Source organism: Eubalaena glacialis, chromosome 10 (assembly GCF_028564815.1).
Source record: "Eubalaena glacialis isolate mEubGla1 chromosome 10, mEubGla1.1.hap2.+ XY, whole genome shotgun sequence".
In the NCBI taxonomy this organism is placed as follows: Eukaryota; Metazoa; Chordata; class Mammalia; order Artiodactyla; family Balaenidae; genus Eubalaena; species Eubalaena glacialis.
In genome coordinates this window covers 64,957,581-64,979,769 of record NC_083725.1, presented here as the reverse complement: position 1 = coordinate 64,979,769, position 22,189 = coordinate 64,957,581, and the positions used below count along the sequence as shown (strand labels likewise).

Here is a 22,189-nt window from a genome sequence, read left to right as displayed (position 1 = left end):
AGCCTCTTCCTAGCTGCTTTACTTCTCTGTGCCTCAGCTTCTTCACTGTACTAGTCAGCTAGGGCTACCATAACAAAGTACCACAGACTGGGCGCCTTAAATAACAGAAATTTATTTTCTCAAGGTGTTAGAGGTTAGAAATCTAAAATCAAAGCATCAACAGGATTGGATTCTTCTGAGGCCTCCCTCCTAGGCTTGCAGATGGCCAACTTCTCCCTGTGTCTTCATATGGTCTTCCCTCGTATGTCTGTCTCTGTCCAAGTTTCCTCTTCTTAAAAGAACACCAGTCATATAGGATTAGGGTCCATCCTAATGACCTCTTTTAACTTAATTACCTCTTTAAATACCCTCCAAATACAGTTGTATTCTTTTTTTTTTTTTTGGCTGCACCATGCAGCATGCGGGCTTTTAGTTCCCTGACCAGGGATGGAACCTGCGCCCACTGCAGTGGAAGCGCAGAGTCTTAACCACTGGACCGCCAGGGAAGTTCCCCAAATACAGTTGTATTCTGAGGTACTGGAGGATATAACTTCTACATACGAATTTTGGGGGAACAAAATTCATTCCATAGCCTTCACTTGGAAAATAGGGGGAGTAAATTGTTCCTATCTCACAGGGCTCTGGTGAGGATTAGAAGTGTTAATAACAATAAAGGAGGTGGGGAGGAGCAGGTCCAGCTCACAGGACGTTGACCCAGCCCTACCACTGATTGGCTTTGTGGCCCTGGCCATTTTCCCTATCTGTGAAATAAGGATGTTGGGCCAGGGGCAAAGCTTCCAGGGTCTAATTAGCCCAGGGGAAAGGGTATGCAGACCTGCAGTGACATTGCCTCTGTTGGTTAATGTCAGATTTCATTTAACCTAAGACAATTTCAAGACACAAGTTTATTTTATGTTTTACCACATAAATAAATAATGCCAATTATAATTGAAAGATACTATCAATTGTTAAGTCTCAGCCTGATTTCAGAGATGTTGGAATGTGAAAAAATATGTGTCTTAGAATTGATGAAAGAGAGTATGTCCTGTTTCTTTGCTTTTGGCAACAAAGATCGACTGAAGGGGAGCAGGCAAGGCCATTTGGCCTTCAGCCTCTGATTTTGGCCACTGTTCAATGTCAGATTTATGCAGGGAGGTAGGGTGGTGAGGCATCTTCCCAACGGATGCTCATCACCTGCAGAACTAGCTAAACTCACGGCTGGGAAACAGATTTAAAAAGCTGCGTAGGCCCCACTTGAGCTTTTGGTGCACCTCATAAAATGAGCTCATGGCTTTGGGCCTGACAGATCTGGGTTCTTGTTCCAAGTCTGCTGCTCGCCAACCAAGAGACTGAAAGAAGAAAGGCTCCAAAAAAAAAAAAAAAAAAAGAAGAAGAAAGGCTCCAATGTGCAAAGAGGGCTTTGCCAAATGTGGCATGCACAAGGCGTAGTGTATGGGAGAGAGAGGGCTGGGAGTCAAGGGTCCTGGGGTCCTCCCTGGCTGTGTAACTGGGACAAGTCCCTCCACCACTCTGGACCTGTTTCCTCATGGGTAAGGGTAAAGAGGTGGAGTTCAGTCATTTATTCAACAAATGTGAACTGAGGAGCTCCCCTTGGAAGCAGTGTGCTGAAGGCCAGGGATATAGAGGTGTGAGAGGTGGTCCCTGCTTTAGGAGAGATCTCCCCATCCAGTGTGGACAGCACGAAGTCCAGGGCCAAGAGGAGGGAGCCAGGCGCTCTCCATGTACTTCTCACTTCATCCTTATAATCACTCTACGAGGTAGGGAATGCAGGTATTTTTATCCCCACTTCCTAGATGAGGTCATTGAGACAGAGAGAGATGGTGGTGCTTGCCAAGGTCACACGGCAGAGCCAGGATTTGGACTGGTGTGCTTGACTGAAAGCCAGTTCTCTTTCCTCTTCGCCTTTGATGGTCAATTACAAATTTCCTTCTAGGACAGCATTCTCAGATTCTATGCCAAAAATAGTCAATGAATGTCACGTTCTGACAGTCCTTTTTCTTAGCCGCCAAGTAAGGAAGCCCCTTTCTTTGCTCAGGAATGATGATGTGGGGATGCTGAGATTTGTCTCATCTGCCTCCCCTTCTAAGGAGGTGGGGAGCACCATGTTTCAGTGGAATAAGCCTCATCCTCACAAAAGCTTTCGGACTTCACTCAAGGGAATATTAGTAGTACGACGTGACATCTGAGTGACTCCACTTTGCCTGGTTGTTTTAGCTCCAGAAGCACTTAATAACGTCCAGCATTTCACACCAGAAAATACAAAAATCCCAGGACTGCTCTGTCACCAAGTATTATGTTCACAGCACAAAAGGCTGGGAGAAGACAAGTGGGGCCAGGCCAGTGCTAGAAGCCCATGACAGCCCCATCAAGGGATTTTTTTGGTCTCTGCTCACATAGCTCCAGAATTAGGAGGATCATTCTTCCAGCCAACTCTGGCTAGAAGAGACTTCTAGCTGGTAGAGCTGAACTCTACCTTTTTGCCTTCGACCAAGGATGCTCTCTGGCCCAGCTCAGTGAAGTGATTTACCCGAGGTCACCTGGAACATTGTGGAAAAGCCTGGATCAGAGTCCTGGCACTTGGAGACCTGGTTCTGTCCTTGGCCTCACAACTGAGGGGAAATAATCCTGAAGGAGGATTCAGACTGGGTTCTCACCTTGACTTGGCCACTTAATTTGAATTAAATGACATATAATTCAATTTCATAATTAGCCAAGGGCCTACTATGTTCAGGCACTGTACTTACACACAGTGTGTTCACATGCAAGTCGTTTCATCCTCATCTATTAAAAAAAAGCCCCTCCTGTGTTGCTTCTCTCAGAGCCTTGTTGGGAGGATTAAATGAGTAAAAGAAAGCAAAGTGCTTTGTTAAACTGTAAAGTGGTGTCAACATTGAGGCTATCCTATCTCTGTGGTCCACTCCACCTGTAACAGACTTCCACCTTCGCACTGCCCATCCTATTGGAATTTGTTTACCTGTCTCTCTCCCCCACTGCACACCCTGATCAGGAATGTTCAGGGTTCATCTTTGCTTTCTCAGAGCCCAGCCCTGGGGTTGGTATACGTTAGGTGTTCAAAAGAGTATGTGAATAAACAGACCATGTGATTTGAGATCTGATTCTCAGACCCCTGGAGATGCCAACCAGAAGGGCACTGAAAGACCAGAGGAGGAAGGGCTCAGTGAGAGGGTGGTGGAGGGTGAGAAGGGTATCCACTGTGGATGGACAGGGTTTGGGTCACTGGAGAGGAGAAGTGGGATGCCTTAAGCAGTAGGAGTGCCTTGGGCAAAGGTCAGGAGTTAAAAATCCATGTGGATTATGCAGGGGACACTAAGGGCATGAGCAAGTAAGACAGCAATGAAGGATGAGGACAGAAAATAATGATGATGATGATAGTAATAATTATAGTAATGGTAGTAATTAATGTAGTAAGTAGAGCACTTACTATACTCCTGGCCCTATTCAAAAAGCTGAAGATGTATTCCTCATCAAACCCTTACAGCAGCCCTATGGGTTATAGGTACTATTACCACAACTTCACAGACAAGGAAAGAGAGAGGTTAAGTAACTGGCCAGAGGTCACATAGCCATTAAGTGGCAAAGCCAGGATTTGATTCCAGGCAGTCTAACTCCAGAATCTGTGCTCTTAAGTAGGTTGAAGCCTGTATATAAAGAGCCAGGAACTTTGGACTTTTTCTTGTGTTATAGGAAAAAGTTTGAGCAAGACTTTTGAGCAAGATGGAGTTTGAACAAGAGAGGACATCAGGGAGGTAAAAATGTCTTATTCCACAGGTGGCAGAGGTCCCTCAAACATATGTTGAGCACTTTCTGTGTGCTGGGCACTGGTGATACAAAGAGCCAGCCAGAGCCCTTGCCCTCAGAAGCATGCGGTTCAGTGGGAGACACGGAGGTGTGCTGGAGCAGGCTCCCTCTGGCTCTCCAGAGCCCATTGTGTGCCTCTCTTCCCCGATGATCAGTGACTTCATGTTGGTGACTTGAAATTGACTACTGTGAGAGTATTTACACCATGGAAATTGGCTGATGCTACAGATCAGTGCGTTTCCATGAGAGCTAGTTGTTAAATATTTACCAGTACAACACTGCCTGTGAACAGCTGCAGTATGCTGATAAAAGTCCACACCAGATATAGGGTGGTACAAAGCAGGCTGGGAGTAACTCTACTTGGTGAGCCAAGGAGGCAAGGCTCACGCAGAGTGTTGAAGGATGAGCAGATGTTTGCTATGTAGACAAAGTAGTAAAGGGCAGGCGAGGTGTGGAATGGCATGGCATGGTCATTCTTTGGTTCTGTGAAATGGAACTATGGACAGGAAGGAGCTTGGCAACCTATGAGATGCCAAACAAAAGGGTGTTTTTTAAGCAAATTCAGTACTGGATTTATAAAGTGAACTAATTGGGGTTGGGAAGGGAGAACCCTTGTCAAAATGCAGCAGGATCTCTAGAGGATTTGTGACTCAACTGAGCCTTTACCCAGCACCTCAGTAAAAGGGAACCTAGGCTTTTGGGAGGGACTGACATAAGAATGGGATAGAACACTCTAGGGCTGTCAGTTAACTGGGAAATGTTGATAAAGGTTTTGAAATACTCCCAAATACATATATTGGGGTGGGAGGGCCAGGGAAGTTGGTGGAAAATAGGTCCAGGAGAGGGGGCAGTGAGGTCAGACACACCTGATTGGGCATGTACTCCCTGCCCGGAAGTCAGAGCTAAGCAGTGGCACCACAGAGCTTGTTTTGTTGTCCTTTGTGTTGGGTGGGGTTCTGGGTACCAGGGGTTGCTCAGTGATCCTCTGGTTTCCATAGGCCAACTTTTCTCTTCAGGGCCCCACTTGGTCCCTGTGCCCCAGACTGGGGTGAGCATGTCACCAGACTGTCTCCATAGCTGTCTGGTGCCACACTGTCCTGAAGGTTCTGAAGGAGACTGAGGTCACAGGGCTGTCTGGATAGACGGAGCTGCCAGAGCCAGGACCCCACAAGGCCTGGAAAGAAGCCTGGGCCCCTCCCTTTGATGGGCCAGTTATCAAGGTTGTTTTGCTCTGCAAGATGATCACGGGGTCTCATTTCCCTGCCAACTGCCCAACCAGCCCTGAGCCCCGTGGGATACAGGCAGACTCAGGTGGTCAGTGTGAACAGACCACAGTTCAGGAAAGGGATGGGCTGATGCTCTGGACACATGAGAAATTGGCCTAGGCTGATCTTGGCTATGCCTCCACTTACAGTAGCCTGTTTTAGGAGTAATTTATAAAAGAAAGCTGGAAGTTTGGGGTGAACAAAGGTGCAGTTACAAAAGCGCTATGTTTTAGGCCACATAGCAGTTTACAAAGCAGAGTGACCACATCCTAGCCTGGGGGGCTGTGTAGGGCACTGAGGTCTTGGCAAGGGGGGTGCCATGGCCACCTCTGCACAGGGAGCTCTGGCCCAAAGACAGAACCTAGCATCAGAAGGCTTGCCCTTCATAAAAGGGCAAAGAGCTTTAGGAGGTGCCTGAGGTGACAGCTACTGCTGGCCTTCCAGCATGCAGGGACCCTGTTTGGTGGCAGGTCTCACCAAGTGGTCACGCCAAAGTGCCTTAGGGCTCCCTCGAGAGCACCCTCCCTGACCATCCCTCTGCATGCCTCGGGGAGGAACAGAGAGCTGACAAGGTCGTGTGCCCAGAATTGCCCTTTAGTTGGGACAAAGCTCTCAGCTGTGCAAAAGGCTAAATAAACTGAGTCCGGTTGAGATCACGGACCACCACTGCGTCTCGCTCCGGGCAGCTAGGGGCGCATGACAAGAATCACATGCCTGCCTCCCAGCCCACCCCGACTCACTGGTCCTCTGGGATGGTGCCGCCTGCAGGCTCAGTATCTCTCTGTTGCACCGAGCAGGTGGCTGCACTCACCTGAGGGAGACGTGCACAGTGAGGACTCTGCATGTACTGCCTGTGGCTCCCTTTGTGCGGGCGCCCTGCGTGGAGCCTCACCTGCATGGCTCCTGGGCCTCGGCTCATGGCGTTTCCAGTGCCCACGGTGCCCTCCTTAGCTCAGTTTGTTACCATCCAACCTACCCTTAAAGGCCCAGCTCGATCATCCATTGTGCCCTGAGAACTAAGCTTGCTTTCCCCAAGTTCCCACAGCACACTGTGTGGCCCTCTAAGCTTTTCCAGACTAAACTTATCTGTGGCTGTTCCCATCCTCAGGGACCATACACCAGGTGCCCCAGAAGGCTTGTTAAATTGTTATATGCTCATGGTGTCTCCTGCATGACAGAGTCCATCATTACTCCTAAAAGAGCAAACATTTATTGAGCTCCTATGGGCCAGGCCTAGCTAGGAATTTTCACATACACAACCAAGTCACAGAACACTAGGAGGTGGGGTTGTTGTTATCTGATGAGGAAACAAATCAGGGAGGCCCAGGGACTTGTTCAAGGTTACACAGCAAGTGATGGAGCCAAAATTCAGACCCAGGTCAGCTTGATTCCAAAGCCAAGGTTTTTTCCCTTATATGTAGACACAAAATAACAACAACCATTTATCAATTATACTGTATTCTCACATAAATTATTTCATTTGATCCTCACAACAGCCCTGTGAGGTAGGTAGGCTAATGTGTTACCGTTATGCACATTTCACAGATGAAGAAACAGAGGTGGCTCAGTGAGGTAAGTGACTTGCATAAAGTCACACAGCAAATTAGTGGCTTCACAGGACCTGTGCTTTCTCTAAAGTCAAGCTGCTTGAATTAAGAAGCACCGAAAAGATGGAGAAAGAATTTTTATGGAAAAGAAAAAGAGACAGTGGTGATTTATGAGATTTCTTCCTTAAACTGTTCTGCTATGGTCACAGCTTCTGCTGGCTGGTCTAAATTGGGTTCTCCTGAGTGGCTTTCCTGAATACCATTGGCCTAGTGGCATGGGACAGTTATCAGAGACTCCTGGGTCCCACTGTAGGGGGGAAAAGACCTTTATTACCTAAGGGATGTGGCCTGGCCCACAGCCCAGGGTACAAGCTCCCTATTCACAGGGCGTAACTATGGGAAGCCCCTTCCTCGGACCATCCCCTGGGGGCACCTGTGGCACCAGACTTCTCTGGCTCTGTCTGAGGGCCCCTGCCCAGTGGGGAAGATTCTGGGACCCCCAAGGCCACCCTCACGCCAGGGATGAATCATAATGTGCAGCTCTGAGACATGCACTGCTCATCACCCCCTGGGAAGTGGTGGCTCAGGGTCTTACCCCAAGGAGGTCCATGGGCTGGTTATGCCCAGAAACTACTGCAGGGGAAGCCCACATCCTCAGAGCAGTGTTTTAAGGGCTGGACGCTTACTCCAAGGGCAATGTTATGGTTCAGATCACTCCCAGGCTCCTTGTTACACATTGCCAAGACCCTGGTCTCCTTCCTCTGGGGCAGCAATCTTCAAACTCAACAGAAGATGGTCAAAAGCTATGCACAGTCATGTCTGGGGAGGAGGGAGGGTCACAAATGAAGCAAACCCACAACAAAATGGGGATGACTTACAGGGAATGAAAGGGGCTAACCTTGGTTCTGAAGACAAATCCCGAGAGGAATCCTAATACCGAGTAATAATATTTTCAAAATAGGTATCTGGCCTCTCAAAGTGAACTATTTTGAAAGAGAAAATACACATTTGGGTGAGAAGGAAGGTCTACCAGGACCAGAAAATGGTTGTGGAAGGACAGGTTTCGGCTTAATATAAGGAAGGACTTTCTAACAGCCAACTATGGCAGGGGCTGGCCTTGGGGATGACGAACTTCCTGTCACTGAGGGTATGCAAGCAGGGATAGTTGATCTCCTGAAGGTACTGGGGAGAAGCCCTCAGCCGCAAATGTGCTGGGGTGTGCTGGGGATGCGGGAGGACTGAGCGACTGTTGAATCATTTTCCAACCCTGAGAGTCCATAATATATTTGTTTTAAATGATCTGTTTCAATGACACTTCAACTTCTTGGGGAAAGGATTACAAAAGTCAGGTATCAGGCCACATTATGAAGCGCCTTTCATTGCACTGGCTCCAGATACTTTCAAATCTTCGCAGGGACAGCAGCTTATTTCTGAAGCCGGAAATCCCCAAAGGCCTAGATTTGGCCCAGTCAAGAGGGATATCCCCATCTTCTGAACCCTGCCTGGAGGCTAACTCCTCCAGGCCATGCCAGGCTCAAATCCCACCCTCACTACCCACTTCATTTCCAAGCCAGCCAAGCAAGTCCAAGGTTCTGGCCACATCCCAGGGACGGAGGGGCAGGCAGGATGGGAATCTCTGGGTACTTCATGTCCTGGGAAACTAGAGGGAGCCTCTTGTTCTCACCCCATCTCCTCCACCAGAGGCTCTGTTTACAGATGGCTAAGTGAGGCACCGCCTAATGGTAGAGAGAGAGCTGGACCCAAGAAAAAACTGCGGTTCCTTTGTCTAGCCAAAAAGTCCTCCTGTGGCCTCCTTTAGGACATGTTGGCAGACTATTCACTTAGAGCAAACTGCCCATCCCCAGCTCCAAGTAGCAAGGAAAAAGGTGGCTCTGTCAAGAGGACACATGGATTCCTACAGGTGGACTGCATCACGGGGGAAATCAAGTCCTGCTACACGATTAATACAGGTTAGTACAGTGGCCGGCCTCACACCACTGGCGAGACACTCTCCAAGATCTTGGCTTTGGGAAGCCCCCCTCCAATGTTGCTGGGGTCCTTTTACCTGTACCGTATTAATCGAATAATCTTATTGTTCATAAAATCCACAGCGTGTGGGTGAGAAGAATCGATGCAGAAGCCGTCACTCAGCGCGATCTTCAGCACCTCCTCCATGAAGACCTGGAAGCTGTTGATCTGCTTGTTGGCTGGCACCACCCAGAGCCTCTTGAGGTTCTGCTTGGTGTACTCCTCCTCAGGCAGGCCCTCCACATTGGCCACCCAGTCCAGAGTCAGGTGGTTGGGGTCTTGCAAATGGCTGGTGATGGAGGATAGGTTGCCATTGGAGCAGTAGAAGAGCTTGGAGCCGAGGAGCTTGAGGAAGAGGCAAGAGGTGCTGAAGATGTTGGCGTTGAAGACCTCCATGCTGGAAGAGGAGAGGCTGTAGATCTGGGGTGCCTCACGCACAGTGAAGTGGACCGTCTGCACACGCTGGTTCAGCGTGATGTTGAGCATGGCATTCTTCTCGGCCTTGGACAGCTCCACCTCCTTCTCCTGCAGGGCCTCAATCAGGGGCTGCACCTGGTAGAAGTCAGCCTCCCTGCGGAGCAGGCCCATCTCCTGGAAGTCCTCGGGCAGGTCCAGGTGGGAGGTTCGCAGGAAGTTGAGGATGTAGCGGAACACTTTGCCGTCACGGTCAATGAAGCAGTGGCCCTGGCTGTCCCTCTTGGTGGGCATCTTCCCGCTGAACATGGCGCCCAGCATGGAGTCAGGGAAGCTGGTCAAGGTTGCCAGTGAGGTTGTATAGAGCTTCCCCCCGACATTCAGCGTGATGGGGTCAGACATGGCAGGAGGCTGGGGTGCTGGAAAGTAGTACTACAGAGAGAGGTAAGTAAGAAATGACCATTACCCAACCATATCTGATATCTTAGTTTGTTGGGGCTGGTATAACAGAATACTATAGACTGGGTGGCTTAAGTAACAAACATTTATTTCTCACAGTTCTGGAGGCTGGAAAGTTGAGGATCAAGGTAGGGGCAGATCTGATATCTGATGAGGGTTGTCTTCTCACTGTGTCCTAATATGGCAGAAGGGGCAAGAGAGCTCTCTGGAATCTCTTTTATAAGGGCAGTAATCTTGTTCATGAGGGCTCCACCCTCATGACCTAATCTTCCAAAGGCCCCACCTCCTTACGCCATCACATTGGAGGTTGGGATTTCAACATATAATTTTGGGGGACACAAACATTCAGTCCATAACATCTGGGTAGTCGCAGTTCTCAATTTCTTATTGTAGGTTCTTGGAGTTGAAACGAATTAATACTTGATGAACAAATGGATGGGTAATAATTGCCACACCGTCTAAAGCATATTAGGTTCACTAGGGAGTTTAAAAAAAAAAAAAAAAAAGAAAGAAATGAAAAGATAAAACAAAGCCTGGGTTCCACCCTCCAGAGATTGTTTTAATTGGCCTGGAATGTGGCCTCAGCATTGGTATTTTTAAAAAGCTGATTCTAAATGTTCAGTTAGGACAGAGAACCACTGGTCTAAGGAAAGAAAGAAAATGTGCCTGGACTGAATGCTATGCTAGCTGCTCTTACGTACATTTGTTTACATACTATCCTTTGACATAGACAATATCACCAATCATCCCCACTGTGCAGATAAGGGAAACTGTGTCAGGATTCATTCCCTATGCTCAGCCCAGTGAAGGGTCCTTCCAGGATTCAAGCCCAGGTTCCTTTATATGAGAGAGAAAAATGTATTCATGCTTATTAGCCAAAGACTGGTCCATTGTAGGTACTTAACAGATGTTCTGAGATTTAGGACTCCAAGCCCTGTGCTCCTTCTGCTATACCGATGTTGCCTTCTTATTTAATTATTTTTTCCATCTAAAAGAATTCACAACAAATGGCTGTGATTAGTACCACTTCCATCTATCTACCAGGGCCACAATGGGTCACTCAACCCTCTGGATTCTAAGTGACACTCTTTTCTGGATTCTCATCCTCCCATGACAACTTGCCTTGCCATGAAGATGCTCTTGGCTCCTGATGACCTGCCCTTTCCTACCAGGATGGCACCCCAGCCTCCTCTGAAACTTGCTTTGAGGTCAGCACGAATGTGGGACTCTGCCACCAAGCACCCTTCCTGAAGGCTCTTTACCCACTCCACTCCTTAACAAGCCTCCCCCACCATTCCCCCACTGATCTCACAGCCTCTAGTGTCTAGGGCTGGTGTCTCCTTCAACCTGAAGTCTTGGATTCTAACTTTTCTTTAAGGTTCTAGAAATCAGGGGATGTACCTTTTTGGCTTCCAACACGATACTTTCCCAGGGGCCAACCTGTGGAATGAATTCAGCAATCTTCCTCTAATGTTGGGTGTGGAGGGCACAGGGAGGAATGAGCCCCAGTGCTGCCCTTGAGAAGAGCCCAGGCTGGCAGAGGAGACCACAGCAAGAGGCAGTGAGGGTGCAGTAACAAGAGAAATGTACCAATTACAGCACAGGGAATATCGCTAATATTTTATAGTAACTTTAAATGGTGTATAATCTATAAAAATTTTGAATTTCTATGCTGTAAACCTGAAACTAATATTGTAAATCAACTCTACCTCAACAATGAAAGAAAGAAAAAAAGGATGGAAGGAAGGGGGGGAAGGGAGGGAGGAAGGAAGGAAGGAAGGAAGAAAGGAAGGAAGGAAGGAAGGAAGGCAGGAAGGAAGGAAGGAAGATGTACCAAGAGATGTGGGAGTAGGTCTGGAATTAATTCTGGCATGTTTACTGTCCAGGTGGGAAAACAGAGGTCCAAGAGGGGGACTTCCCGAAAGTCACCCAGCAGGGGTGGCAAGCGGGCCAGGGCAGTTCTCACCACACACCTGCCTTCTGAGGAGGCTGACTGCACTGAGACCCCCTTACTTCAGAGGGTGGAGGCCATGCTGGGTGTGGAAGATGCTCGGCTGTCCCACCCAACTCTCTGTGGGGAGGGCCCTTTGTAATTCTTTCGCTGTCTAATGGGGCACTTTGATATTGCAGAAAGACATTAACCATCTGGAGTGTCTGAAGAGAAACAAGCCCATGATGAAGTTACAAAATCATCAGCAGAAGCCTGGAGCAGATGGGCTGTGAGACAGTGTTGGAGGGGGTGTCCAACAGAGAGGGGGAGGGGGAGGGCTCCGAGGAAGCGGGGGTGGCTGTGCTGAGACCTGCAGCTGAGGCGGATGCTTGGCCTGGGGCCTGAGTCTGACCGATTTTCTCTCCAGGGGGTCCAGGCAGGAGCCGGACCTAGTTTCCAGTCTCTCTTCCTGTTTGATTTAAGGCCCAGGCTCTGTGAAGTGGCTCAGCTCTACGGAAAGAGCAGGCTTAGGCGAGAGAGAGGCTGGGCTGTCTTTCCTGACAGTTCTATGGGCTGCAGACCCCGTATCTCCTAAGCACATTAGTTCTGAAGAGCTCAAAGCACAGGGGTAGGGAAGACAATCAGGAGCCACAGGGCGTACCTGGGGGCCCTTGGCTGGGCACCCAAACTCCTATTTTTCTGCATGCAAAAGCAGCAGAGCACCTGCCTTCCTGCCCCTGAGCCCCTGCCATGAGGCTCCTGATCATCCGTCCAGGGCAGCACCAGGAGCTGCTGTCAGTCAGGGCGGAGGCTGGTTAGAAGGCAGGTCTCCTGACCCCAGACCAGGGTGCTCCCTGTGGTATTCTCCCCAGACCCAGGAGTCAGAGGACTCAGCCCTTCAAGCCCCTATTTCCTAGTCACAGTGCCACGGTGTCCACCATGGCAAATCCACAGGCTCTGTTTGAGAGCCACAGTGACACAAGGGGGCAGGAACTGGCACCTCGCGGGGCTGAGAAGCTTCATGAATGTGGCAGGCGGGTTTGGCCACGGAGCTCCAGGCCCCCTGTGTACCCAGCTGCCTCTTGGACACCTCCACCTGAATTTTCTATGGGTACCAGAAGCCTCACACAGAATTCCTCTTCCCCAGAACCTGATGTTAATTCTTCTTAGCCACCCATCTGCCTGAGCCTGTGAGGCAGCCCTGACTCCGCATCCTAACATTTTTCTCAACTGTCCCCTTGTACCTGTCCCTATGGCAACTCCTGGAGCTCAGGCCTCATCCCCGCTCCCCCAACATCCTCACTTGGCTCCCTTCCGCCTTTCTGTCCACCTTCCATTTTAGTTTGCAGGCCAATCTTCCTGACATAGTACTGCCTGCTCTAACCACCCTGCTCATCCAATCTCACCTCTAATCCTGCCTCTCCCCACACTCTATGCTCCGGGACTCCTGACACCTCCGCATCCGCCCTCACCTGCCCTGCCTTTGCTCTCCTCGTACTACCCTTCTTCACTTTCTCCACCATCTCTGCAGTCAACCTGTAAGGCCCAGCCTATGAGTCACTGCCTTGATAAGGCAGTCCCCAGATCTCCACCTTCCCAGCTCTCCTCTTGGGGTTTCTGGTCCCTTGCACAGCCCACCATTCCATCATGTAATGATCTGCTTTGCATATGGCCCTCCTCCCTGGCTTTCTCAAGATGAAGATCACTGCATATCCGTATGCAAAAAGAGAACCTCAACTCATATCTTGTAACATATATGAAAATTAACTCAAAATGGATCACAGACCTAAACGTAAAATCTTTTTAAAACTATAAGACTTCTAGGAGAAAATCTTTGTGACTTTCTGTTAGGCAAAGATTTCTTGGATAGAACCTAAGAGGCACAAATCATAGAAAATTTAATAAACTAGACTTCATCCAAATGAAAAACTTCTCCTCTTCGAAAGACACTGTTAAAAAAAATGAAAATGAGGGCTTCCCTGGTGGCGCAGTGGTTGAGAATCCGCCTGCCAATTCAGGGGACATGGGTTCAAGCCCTGGTCCGGGAAGATCCCACATGCTGTGGAGCAACTAAGCCCGTGCACCACAACTACTGAGCCTGCGCTCTAGAGCCCGCGAGCCACAACTACTGAAGCCCCCGTGCCACAACTACTGAGCCTGCGCTCTAGAGCCCGTGCTCCGCAGCAAGAGAAGCCGCCGCAATGAGACGCCCGCGCACCGCAACGAAGAGTAGCCCCCGCTCGCCACAACTAGAGAAAGCCCGCGCACAGCAACGAAGACCCAACGCAGCCAAAAATAAATAAATAAATTTTTAAAAATTATTAAAAAAAAATGAAAATGAGACACAAATTGCAAGAAAATATTTGCAAAACACCTATCTGATACATGATTGTTAACCAGAATATATAAAGAACTCTCAAAACTCAGTAAGAAAATAAACAACCCAAATGAAAAGTGGGCAAAAGATCTGAACAAGCACCTTCACTGAGAAGATATATAGATGACAAATAATCACATGAAAAGATGCTTGGTATCCTTAGTCATTAGGGACATGAAAATTAAAACCATAGTATACCTATTACAATGGCTCAAATGAAAAATTGACAATACCAAATGCTGATAAGTACACAGAGCAATGGAAATTCTTATATATTGCCAGTGAGAATGCAAAATGGTGCAACCACAGTAGAAAACAGTTTTTGGCATCCAGTTACCACATGACCCATCAATCCTACTCCTAGATATTTATCCCAGAGAAATGAAGACACATGTCCATGCAAAAACCCATGTGTGAATGATTATAGCAGCTTTATTTGGAATTGCCCAATCCCAGAAACTAAAATGTAAATGATAAACAAATTGTGGTACATCCATACAATGGAATATGACTCAGCAATATAAAGGAACTAGCTACTGACACACACCACAACACAGAAGAATCTCAAAAACATTCTATTAAGTGAAAGCAGCCTGCCTCAAAAGGCTACATGGCATATGATTTTATTTATACAACATTCTGGAAAAGACAAAACTAGAGAGACAGAAATCAGATCAGTGACTGGAGAGGCTAGGGGTAAGACTGGCTACAAACAGGCATGAAGGAATATTTTGGAGTGATGGAAATATTCTATATCTTGATGTGCTGGTAGACAAATGACTGTATAAAGATTATAAAAATTCATATAACTGTATACCTAAAAAGGGTGACTTTTACTGCACATAAATTATGCCTTCATAAACTGGGAAAAAAATCAAGACTGACTGTGTCACGGACAATACAATACACTGGGTTATGACCAGTTTTACATATATAGTGTTGTGAAACTTTTGTTTCCTTTGTGTGTGTGTGTGAGAGAGAGAGAGAGAGAGAGACAGAGATAGGAAGAGGAACTGGATTGTGATATAGAGTGTACCTTCATACTGTGGGTTGTGATAAAAATTGTTTGTGAAGACCACTGCCTAGTTTGTGATCTCTGTGAGAGCAGTGTCCCTGCACATTCACTGCCTAGCACACAGTAGGTGCTGGGGGGACTCCGGGGCAGGGGCTGAGAGAGGAAGGAATGAACATGCACTGAGCATTCCACTACATCCGAGGCCTTTACACCCATCAGCCCTTTTAATTCATATAGCAATCCTACAAAGCAGGCATCATTCTGTTTGGCAGACAGGAAACAGAGACTCAGAAAGACTGAGGACTTGCCCAGGACACACAGCCAGCCAGTGGAAAGCTCAGTCTCTTCCCACTGCACAGGTTGCTGAGAGTTGTAATAGCAACAAAAGGCTGTTTAATAGCTTCAGTAAGTGTGAGAATCCCTGAGGTAGCCTTTTAAAATACTGCTATGCTGCGTGCTTGACAAGACACTAGCTACCACCTGCTGAGCACAACACCTCCTGCTTTTATAATGCTTCGCCTAACACATGGTAGCATTTTATTTATTTTTAATAAAAATATATAGAAAAGTACAGAGGATGATACTCTTGTGCTGATTCTGTACATGCATTACCTCATTTGATGTCTTTACAAGCACCGTGTGAGATAGATGCTATTATCTCTATTTTACAGATAAGGAAACTGAGGCTCAGAAAGGTTAAGAGACTGCTCAAGGTTACAGAGCTAGTCACTGGAGGAGCTGCGATCTGAATCCAGGTCAGTGTGAGTCCAACACCTCTGATAGCTTCCCCTTCCCACCTTGAGGTCCCAGCGTGAGTGGGAGATGCATACTCCCTTATTCTCTGTCCAGATCAGACTGGGGTAGGTCTTTCAGCAGCTAGTTCATGGCTGGCCTGGGACTCTGCCCACTCACATCTGAGGATATGGGGACAGGATCCTGGATGGCCTGGAGCCCCTCCATAGCTGACACACCCCAAGTCCACTAGAGGTCTATACCCTTCTATTTTAATACCAACTCATGATGCCTAATGACAAAGCAGCAAAACACAAAAAGCCAGGTTTTTAAAAGCCAGATTAGAAAAGATGAATGAGAATGCAAACTGAACCACGAAGTAGGAGATAAAAGAAACCCTACCACTGTGTCTGAACAAATAATTTTTCTTAAGCAGGAAACTTTCCAAGTCTGCCTCTCTACTTGAAAAGAACCAAGAAAAAGACCAGCCCATTTCCCTCTCTGAGAAAACGAGGAAATTATGCCATGCGGATCCTCAGACCATCTGACTGGGCAGGGAAGGCCAGGGGGCCTGGGAACTTGGGAGTTGGCTGGAAATTCTCTCCTCCCTGAAATGGGTCTGTGGCCAAAACGAGGGGTGGTGGATCTTAAGGCCCAGCCTGGTACCATGTGAAGGGCCAGTCTGGGGCCTGAAAAATCACCCGGTTGCAACCTCTAATTGTAACAAAGGAAACAGAATTCTTTGAGTAGGTGTCCCATAAGAAAGGGCAGTCAAGACATCGCTCTAGAGAGTCCTACTTTAAAACTATGTCTCCATTCCTGCAGGCCTCACGAGGGACACAGCTATTGCCCGGTGAGTACTTATTGGGTACCCTACCTGTGCTAGGTGCATTATACACATTAGCTCATTTAATCCTCGTAACATTCCTTTGAGGAAAGTATTATCTTTACTTAACAAATGAGAACCCGAGGCTCTAAGAGGTAGGTAACTTGCCCAAAGAAAGCAGTGGCAGAGCCAGGATTCAAGCCCAGGACTGTCTGACTGCCATGCTCTCAATGACTTCCTTGGGAATTCAGCAGCCAAACCCCTTGGAGAGGTTCGTCACTTGTCCCATCGTACCTCTTACCAGGTGCTCTCAAACCTGCCCCTCAATTTGATTCTGACCTACATGAGACCAGTGCACAGAGAATCAACATTTCCTGAGCACTGAGGACATGCCCCGAGCTATGTGAGGCATTTTCCTGTAGATTATCTCATTACAACACCACACTGAGGCTGTGAGGTAGGTACGATTATCATCCCAATTTTCTGGATTATAAAACTGAAGCACAGAATGGTGAAGACAGCTGCTTAAGATCACACAGCTAGAGGTAACAGAGCTAGAATTCCAAGTGAGGTCTCTCTTCAAAGCCTGTGCCCCCTTCAGAAACAAAGCTATGACATTTTATTAAGAAGCATGAACAGGATTTGAATAAAGAGAGACCTGTGATGATTCTGAGAGGGAATATCTTAAAGTTGTTCTTCTAAAATTAATTACAGTTGTTATGCTATCCTAGTCCAACTCCCAAAAGTATTTTTTCAAAAGATTAAAAAAAAAAAAGATTAAAATCTTATTTTGGAAAAATTGGTGAGTGATAACCTGAAAGAATATTTGAAAAAGCATAATATATCTTAGTTTAATGTAGGAAATCAGACTATAAGGCAATGAACTATGGTATTAAGACAATGAAAAGGGGAAGGAATTTTGTAATAAATGTGTTGAAAAGACTGATTAGCAATTAAAAAAAATATATATATTGATCCTTATAACAACTCTGGGATGCAGGCAGGACAGATCATATTATCTTTATTTCACAAACCAAGGAAGATGAGTCCCTGGCCCAGGGCTTTGTGTCCATTCTTGACCTCTGAGTCACAGCCTCTGGGAGGTTCCAGGTTTGGACACTGCTCAGAGGACCAGTCCTTTGGAGACAGCCTGGGGTCTTCTCTAACCCGGGTTCTGAGCAAGAGACTGAACCCAGACACAGAGGTCCTAGCCAACAGCCCATACACTCACAGAGCCTTAGCACAGGCAAGGGCTCTTTCTGTGCAATTCCCTACATTACTGCTCACTGAGCTTCCATAATGAAGCTATTTTACATGCAATCTACTCCTTTTACACAGTGAGGACCAATTGTTTTAACAATGAATCTACAAGGCATTGATAATTATCTATCTATCTATCCATCCATCCATCTATCATTTCTTAGCTCTGCTCAAGAGCCTAGCAATGATACCCGAGTAGCAATGAGCACACCTGACCCCAGATCTTGTTTTTTAAACGTTGTCTCCTACAAAAAGAAACCAGGGCTTCCTGGAGGAACTGATGATTCCAGTACTTCCAGTACTTTGACAGGAAAAGTTCAAGGTGAGCCTGGAACATCTCTTTCCAGACAGCAAAGAAGAAATCAAAGATTACTGAGGTGAAGTCAAAAGAACGCAGATCTGCAGATCTTAAACGTTCTCATCACAAGAAAAAAAAATTTTGTAACTATGTGTGGTGACCATTTTGCAATTATACACATATCAAATCATGTTTACACCTAAAATGAATACAATGTTGTATGTCAATTATATTTCCCCCCCCCCCAAAAAAACCCAAAACAAAAACCAAAACACAGGAGCAGACCTGAAGGGACTCTCATTGGCCAAATTTGGGATAATTTGAACGCCAAAAAGATTAATGATGATAATAGGTTATAACACATTGAGTTAAAAAAAAAAATCATGAGTCTATGTTACTCCAAAAAGAAAAAAGAGAGGGACAGGAGAGGGAATGAGAAAGACAAACACACACACACACACACACACACACACACACACACACACACACACAGAAAAAGTTATTCTGTAACAAAGAATACCAGCTAACAAGTATACAAAGAATGACATAATTAGCAAATTACCATTTTGCAACCCTCAATGTTGCTATTCAGGCAAGGGTCATCAACAGATGTGGAGTGAAAGGTGATCCTGGACACATAATTCCAACAGTTTCAAAGAATCACTCTACAGACTACTTGTTCGTTACAAGAGGGAAAAACTTACCCTTTTATAGAGAGATCAGGCTGTTACGACCTTATCCAATAATCAAACTTAGCATTCATGGATAGTAGGACTCTGGTATCACATGCCTCCTAATGTGATTCAGTAAGTACACAACATTGCCAGAAAAAACAAAAACAAAAAAACCAAACTGAACCCAATTATTTATAAAATAAGTTTAAACAGGTAGAGGGGCTCTATCTAGATTAAATGAGTTGCTTAAAGAGATATAATTAAATGCAATGAATGAATCTTGACTGTATCTGATTAAAAAAATATATGAGATTTTTTTGGCAGTTGGAGAAATTTGAATCTCAACTGTTTATTAGACAATATTGAGTTCTTGCTAATTTTCTTAGGTATGATAACAGTGTTACGGTGTTACGGTTATGTTGCAAAATGTTATAATTAGGAGATACATGCTGAAGAATTTAAGGGCCAAGTGTGGAGATGCCTATAACTTTTCAATAGCTTAGCAAAAAATGTGCGTGTGTAAAAGCAAAATCGGCAATGTGAATTGGTGCATCTAGGGGAAAGGCTATTCTTTAAACATTTCTGTAGGCTTGAAAATTCTAAAAATATTTTTATTTTGAAGGAAGGGGCAAGAAAAGAACACTTGCCTCCTGGGACTGTAGATGTAAAGTTCCAGTCAGTGTGCCTGGCCCCAATAAATAGCCAGATTCCATAAATATTAGATGTTATTACTACTACTAAGAAGCATTAACATCTCATGATCTTCTCCTGACGTCTCAGCGCTCTGGAGGAAGCCAACCAGGGCTTAGCTAAAATAGCCCGCAGTCGGTGGAGGGGTTAGAATTTAAATCCGAGTGGTCTTTCTACATAGACTAAACCCCCCACAGAAACCACAACACTAGGCCTGCCTGTCTCCATGCCGAGATCCAGGCTGGGAGAAGATGGCTGTTTAGGACTTGTTTCCCCTGCTTTCTCCTGAACCCAGAGTCTCTGCTACTACAGCAGAAAAGAAACTCCTGTCATGGCTTACCAAGAATGTTAACAAAGAGGGGCCACTTCTGGGCCTCAAAGATGTGGATGGGCAGAAAGAACTGTAGGGGCTTTGTGGGGAGAGGAAAGTGCATGGGCTTTGGCATCGCCTGGGCCTACGTTTGAATCAGGCTCTGTCCCTTTATTAGCTGTGTGGCCCTAGACCAATTCTTGGGCATATGATGGTGATCATAATAACAACAATAGCAGTAATAAAAATGGCTGACATTTACTGAGCAGTTACTATTGTGCTATGCACTTTATGCATGTTAATCTCATAGATGACGGTGCTTATTATTATCCCTACTTTATAGACCACGCCAGGCCCTCTCCTATCTCTGCAGTTTGGCATCTGCTATCCCTCCCTCTGCCTGCACTGTGAAGAAAATGCCAGTCATCTGCCAGGCCCCTCAGCTGCAATTCATTCTTCCCTTCTTTGCATCTCCACAGCATTTTATTCTCAGTCCTTACCAAGGCCCACTTTCCTTAAGTAAATGGGTGCCTGGCCACCCTGTTAGGACAGGGATCTCCCCTCTCTGTACCCCAAAGAGTAGGCAGGAAGGGGAAGGGGGACAACTCCTCCCATTTAGTCAGATCCATTTTCCTAGTCCCAGACTCTCATCTACCAATAGGGAGGTTTACCAATCTCTCCTGAATTTTTAAAACTTTTTATTTTGAAATAGTCTCTTGAATTTTTAATTTGGAATCTGAGGCACAGGGCAAGGCCCAGGTAATTACGTGGAAGTAAATATAAGAACTCCCACTGTGTAGGGGATGGATAGAACAGAGTTGGGTTAATTTCAAGGATGACAACACTCAAAGTGAGTAATGTGTCTCCCAATAAACTGGAGCAGTCTTCCCCACCTTACACAGCCCACCAGATAAAGACTCTGGCTCACAGCCCTGGGGACTATCTGGAGGCACCACCCTTCCTGGCCTCCCCCAACACCCAACAGCTGTATCTTTAGCCCTGTTTTGCCCAGTTCATATCTCTAAGAAGCTCACAGGCTGCTCCATTATGCCCACACCACAGACAGAAAAGGTGCTTCCCAGACTCAGGTGACACACATGGACCCCTAAAGGAGTTGGCCAACTGGGAAAAGTGGGCTGGAGAAGGGAAGCCACCTGACCTGGCTTGCACAGCAAAGTATTCTTTCATCCGGTGCAGACTTCCAATAACTATCACCATCCCCCACCCTCTTCCAGTATTTTCCTTCATCCTCTTGGCTCACCCTCAGGCTTCACCTTGTGTTTTTCCTCAGGCCCAAGCACCTCATTTTGACCACTCTTCCTGCTCCTCACAACAAGGATAATTTATAAACAAATGGCTTTCAAATCCATCGCCTCATTTCATCCTAACAATAAGCATAGGAGGGTTGCCTTAGGTTGGCACTGAGAAGGGTTGAGGAAGATGGTCCTGTCACACAACCTGTTAAGGGCAGGACATGGACACTTTTGTCTGTTCCCTGCCATTCACTACAGATTAAACCTCTACCTCCGTGCAGTGCAGGGAAAAAAAGAAGGCTCTTTGGAGTAAGGAATCCTGGGTGGCTTTAGGCAAGTCACTACTTCTCTGAGCCTCAGGTTCCTCAACTGTAAAGAGATATGGTGCCGTCTTCACAGGGTGTGAATTGAATGAGCCCATATATGTGACGCAGAGTTCATGGGATGGGCTCTTTACTTCTAGTCACAAGGAAAGAAAGGTGTTCTGTGCATCCACAGGCATTTGCCCATTCGGGCAACCTCTTACCCAAACCATATCAGCGCTGCTGACACTGGGCTTTCCAGGGCCGAGAGGGATCCTTTTCATCTTTGCGTCTCCACCCCTCCCTCCCCAATGCTTTTCGGCCCACTCCACCCAATCCATCCCAGGCTTGCCTCATTGGCTTTCTCAGCATCCACTCCGCAGCCCCTTCTCCGATCTCACGCGTGTTCTCCTTATCTAGAGACCCCGCCCCTCCATGCCCCACCCACCAGACTCCTCCCACAGTCTCGGCCCTTATTATCCGGGCTTTTCTTACTATCACCAGCCATCCAGGCTCCTTCCACCCGCTCCGCCCCTTCGTCTCCATAAACGTCCCCTCCCCCCAAGCCACGGGCGTTGCTATCCCCATTGCACAGATGAGAATGGCGAGGCTAGGGTAGGCTAGATGACCTCTCGTGGTAGGACAGGTGCCCAGGTGGGCTGTTCCCTCACCAGCAGTCCCTGCGCCCCGTGCCCCCGGCCGCGCCGCACCCACCTCCTGCCCTCGCTCGGCAACCTCCCCTCCGCGGGCGGCCAGCGCAGCTTTGCGAGGGGGGCGGAGGGCCGGAGCGCAGCCTAGGGGCGTGGCGGCCCGGGACCCGCGCGCTGCGCTCGGGAACTTGTAGTCCTCCATGGGCTCTTTGCAGCTCGGCGCGCCGAGTGAGAACTCCATCTCCCAGGAGGCATTGCAGCTAGCCGTCCAGCTCCGACCCCGCCCCCGCCAGCGTTCAGGCCGGCTGGCCTTAAAGGGGACGCGGCCCGAGTGGCTGCT

The 22,189-nt window shown here is 47.3% G+C and overlaps 1 protein-coding gene across 1 annotated transcript; it reads right to left on the bottom strand.

Moving 5' to 3' along the window:
* Positions 1 to 6,551: 6,551 nt before the first annotated feature.
* On the bottom strand, positions 6,552 to 21,973 carry KCTD21 (potassium channel tetramerization domain containing 21). Its single transcript, XM_061202806.1, has 2 exons — positions 21,914 to 21,973; positions 6,552 to 9,505 (listed from the first exon to the last, which is right to left on the bottom strand). Exon 2 carries the CDS (start codon positions 9,473 to 9,475, stop codon positions 8,693 to 8,695), a length of 783 nt encoding a protein of 260 aa, XP_061058789.1. The 5' UTR covers positions 9,476 to 9,505; positions 21,914 to 21,973; the 3' UTR covers positions 6,552 to 8,692.
* Between the last annotated feature and the right edge of the window lie 216 nt (positions 21,974 to 22,189).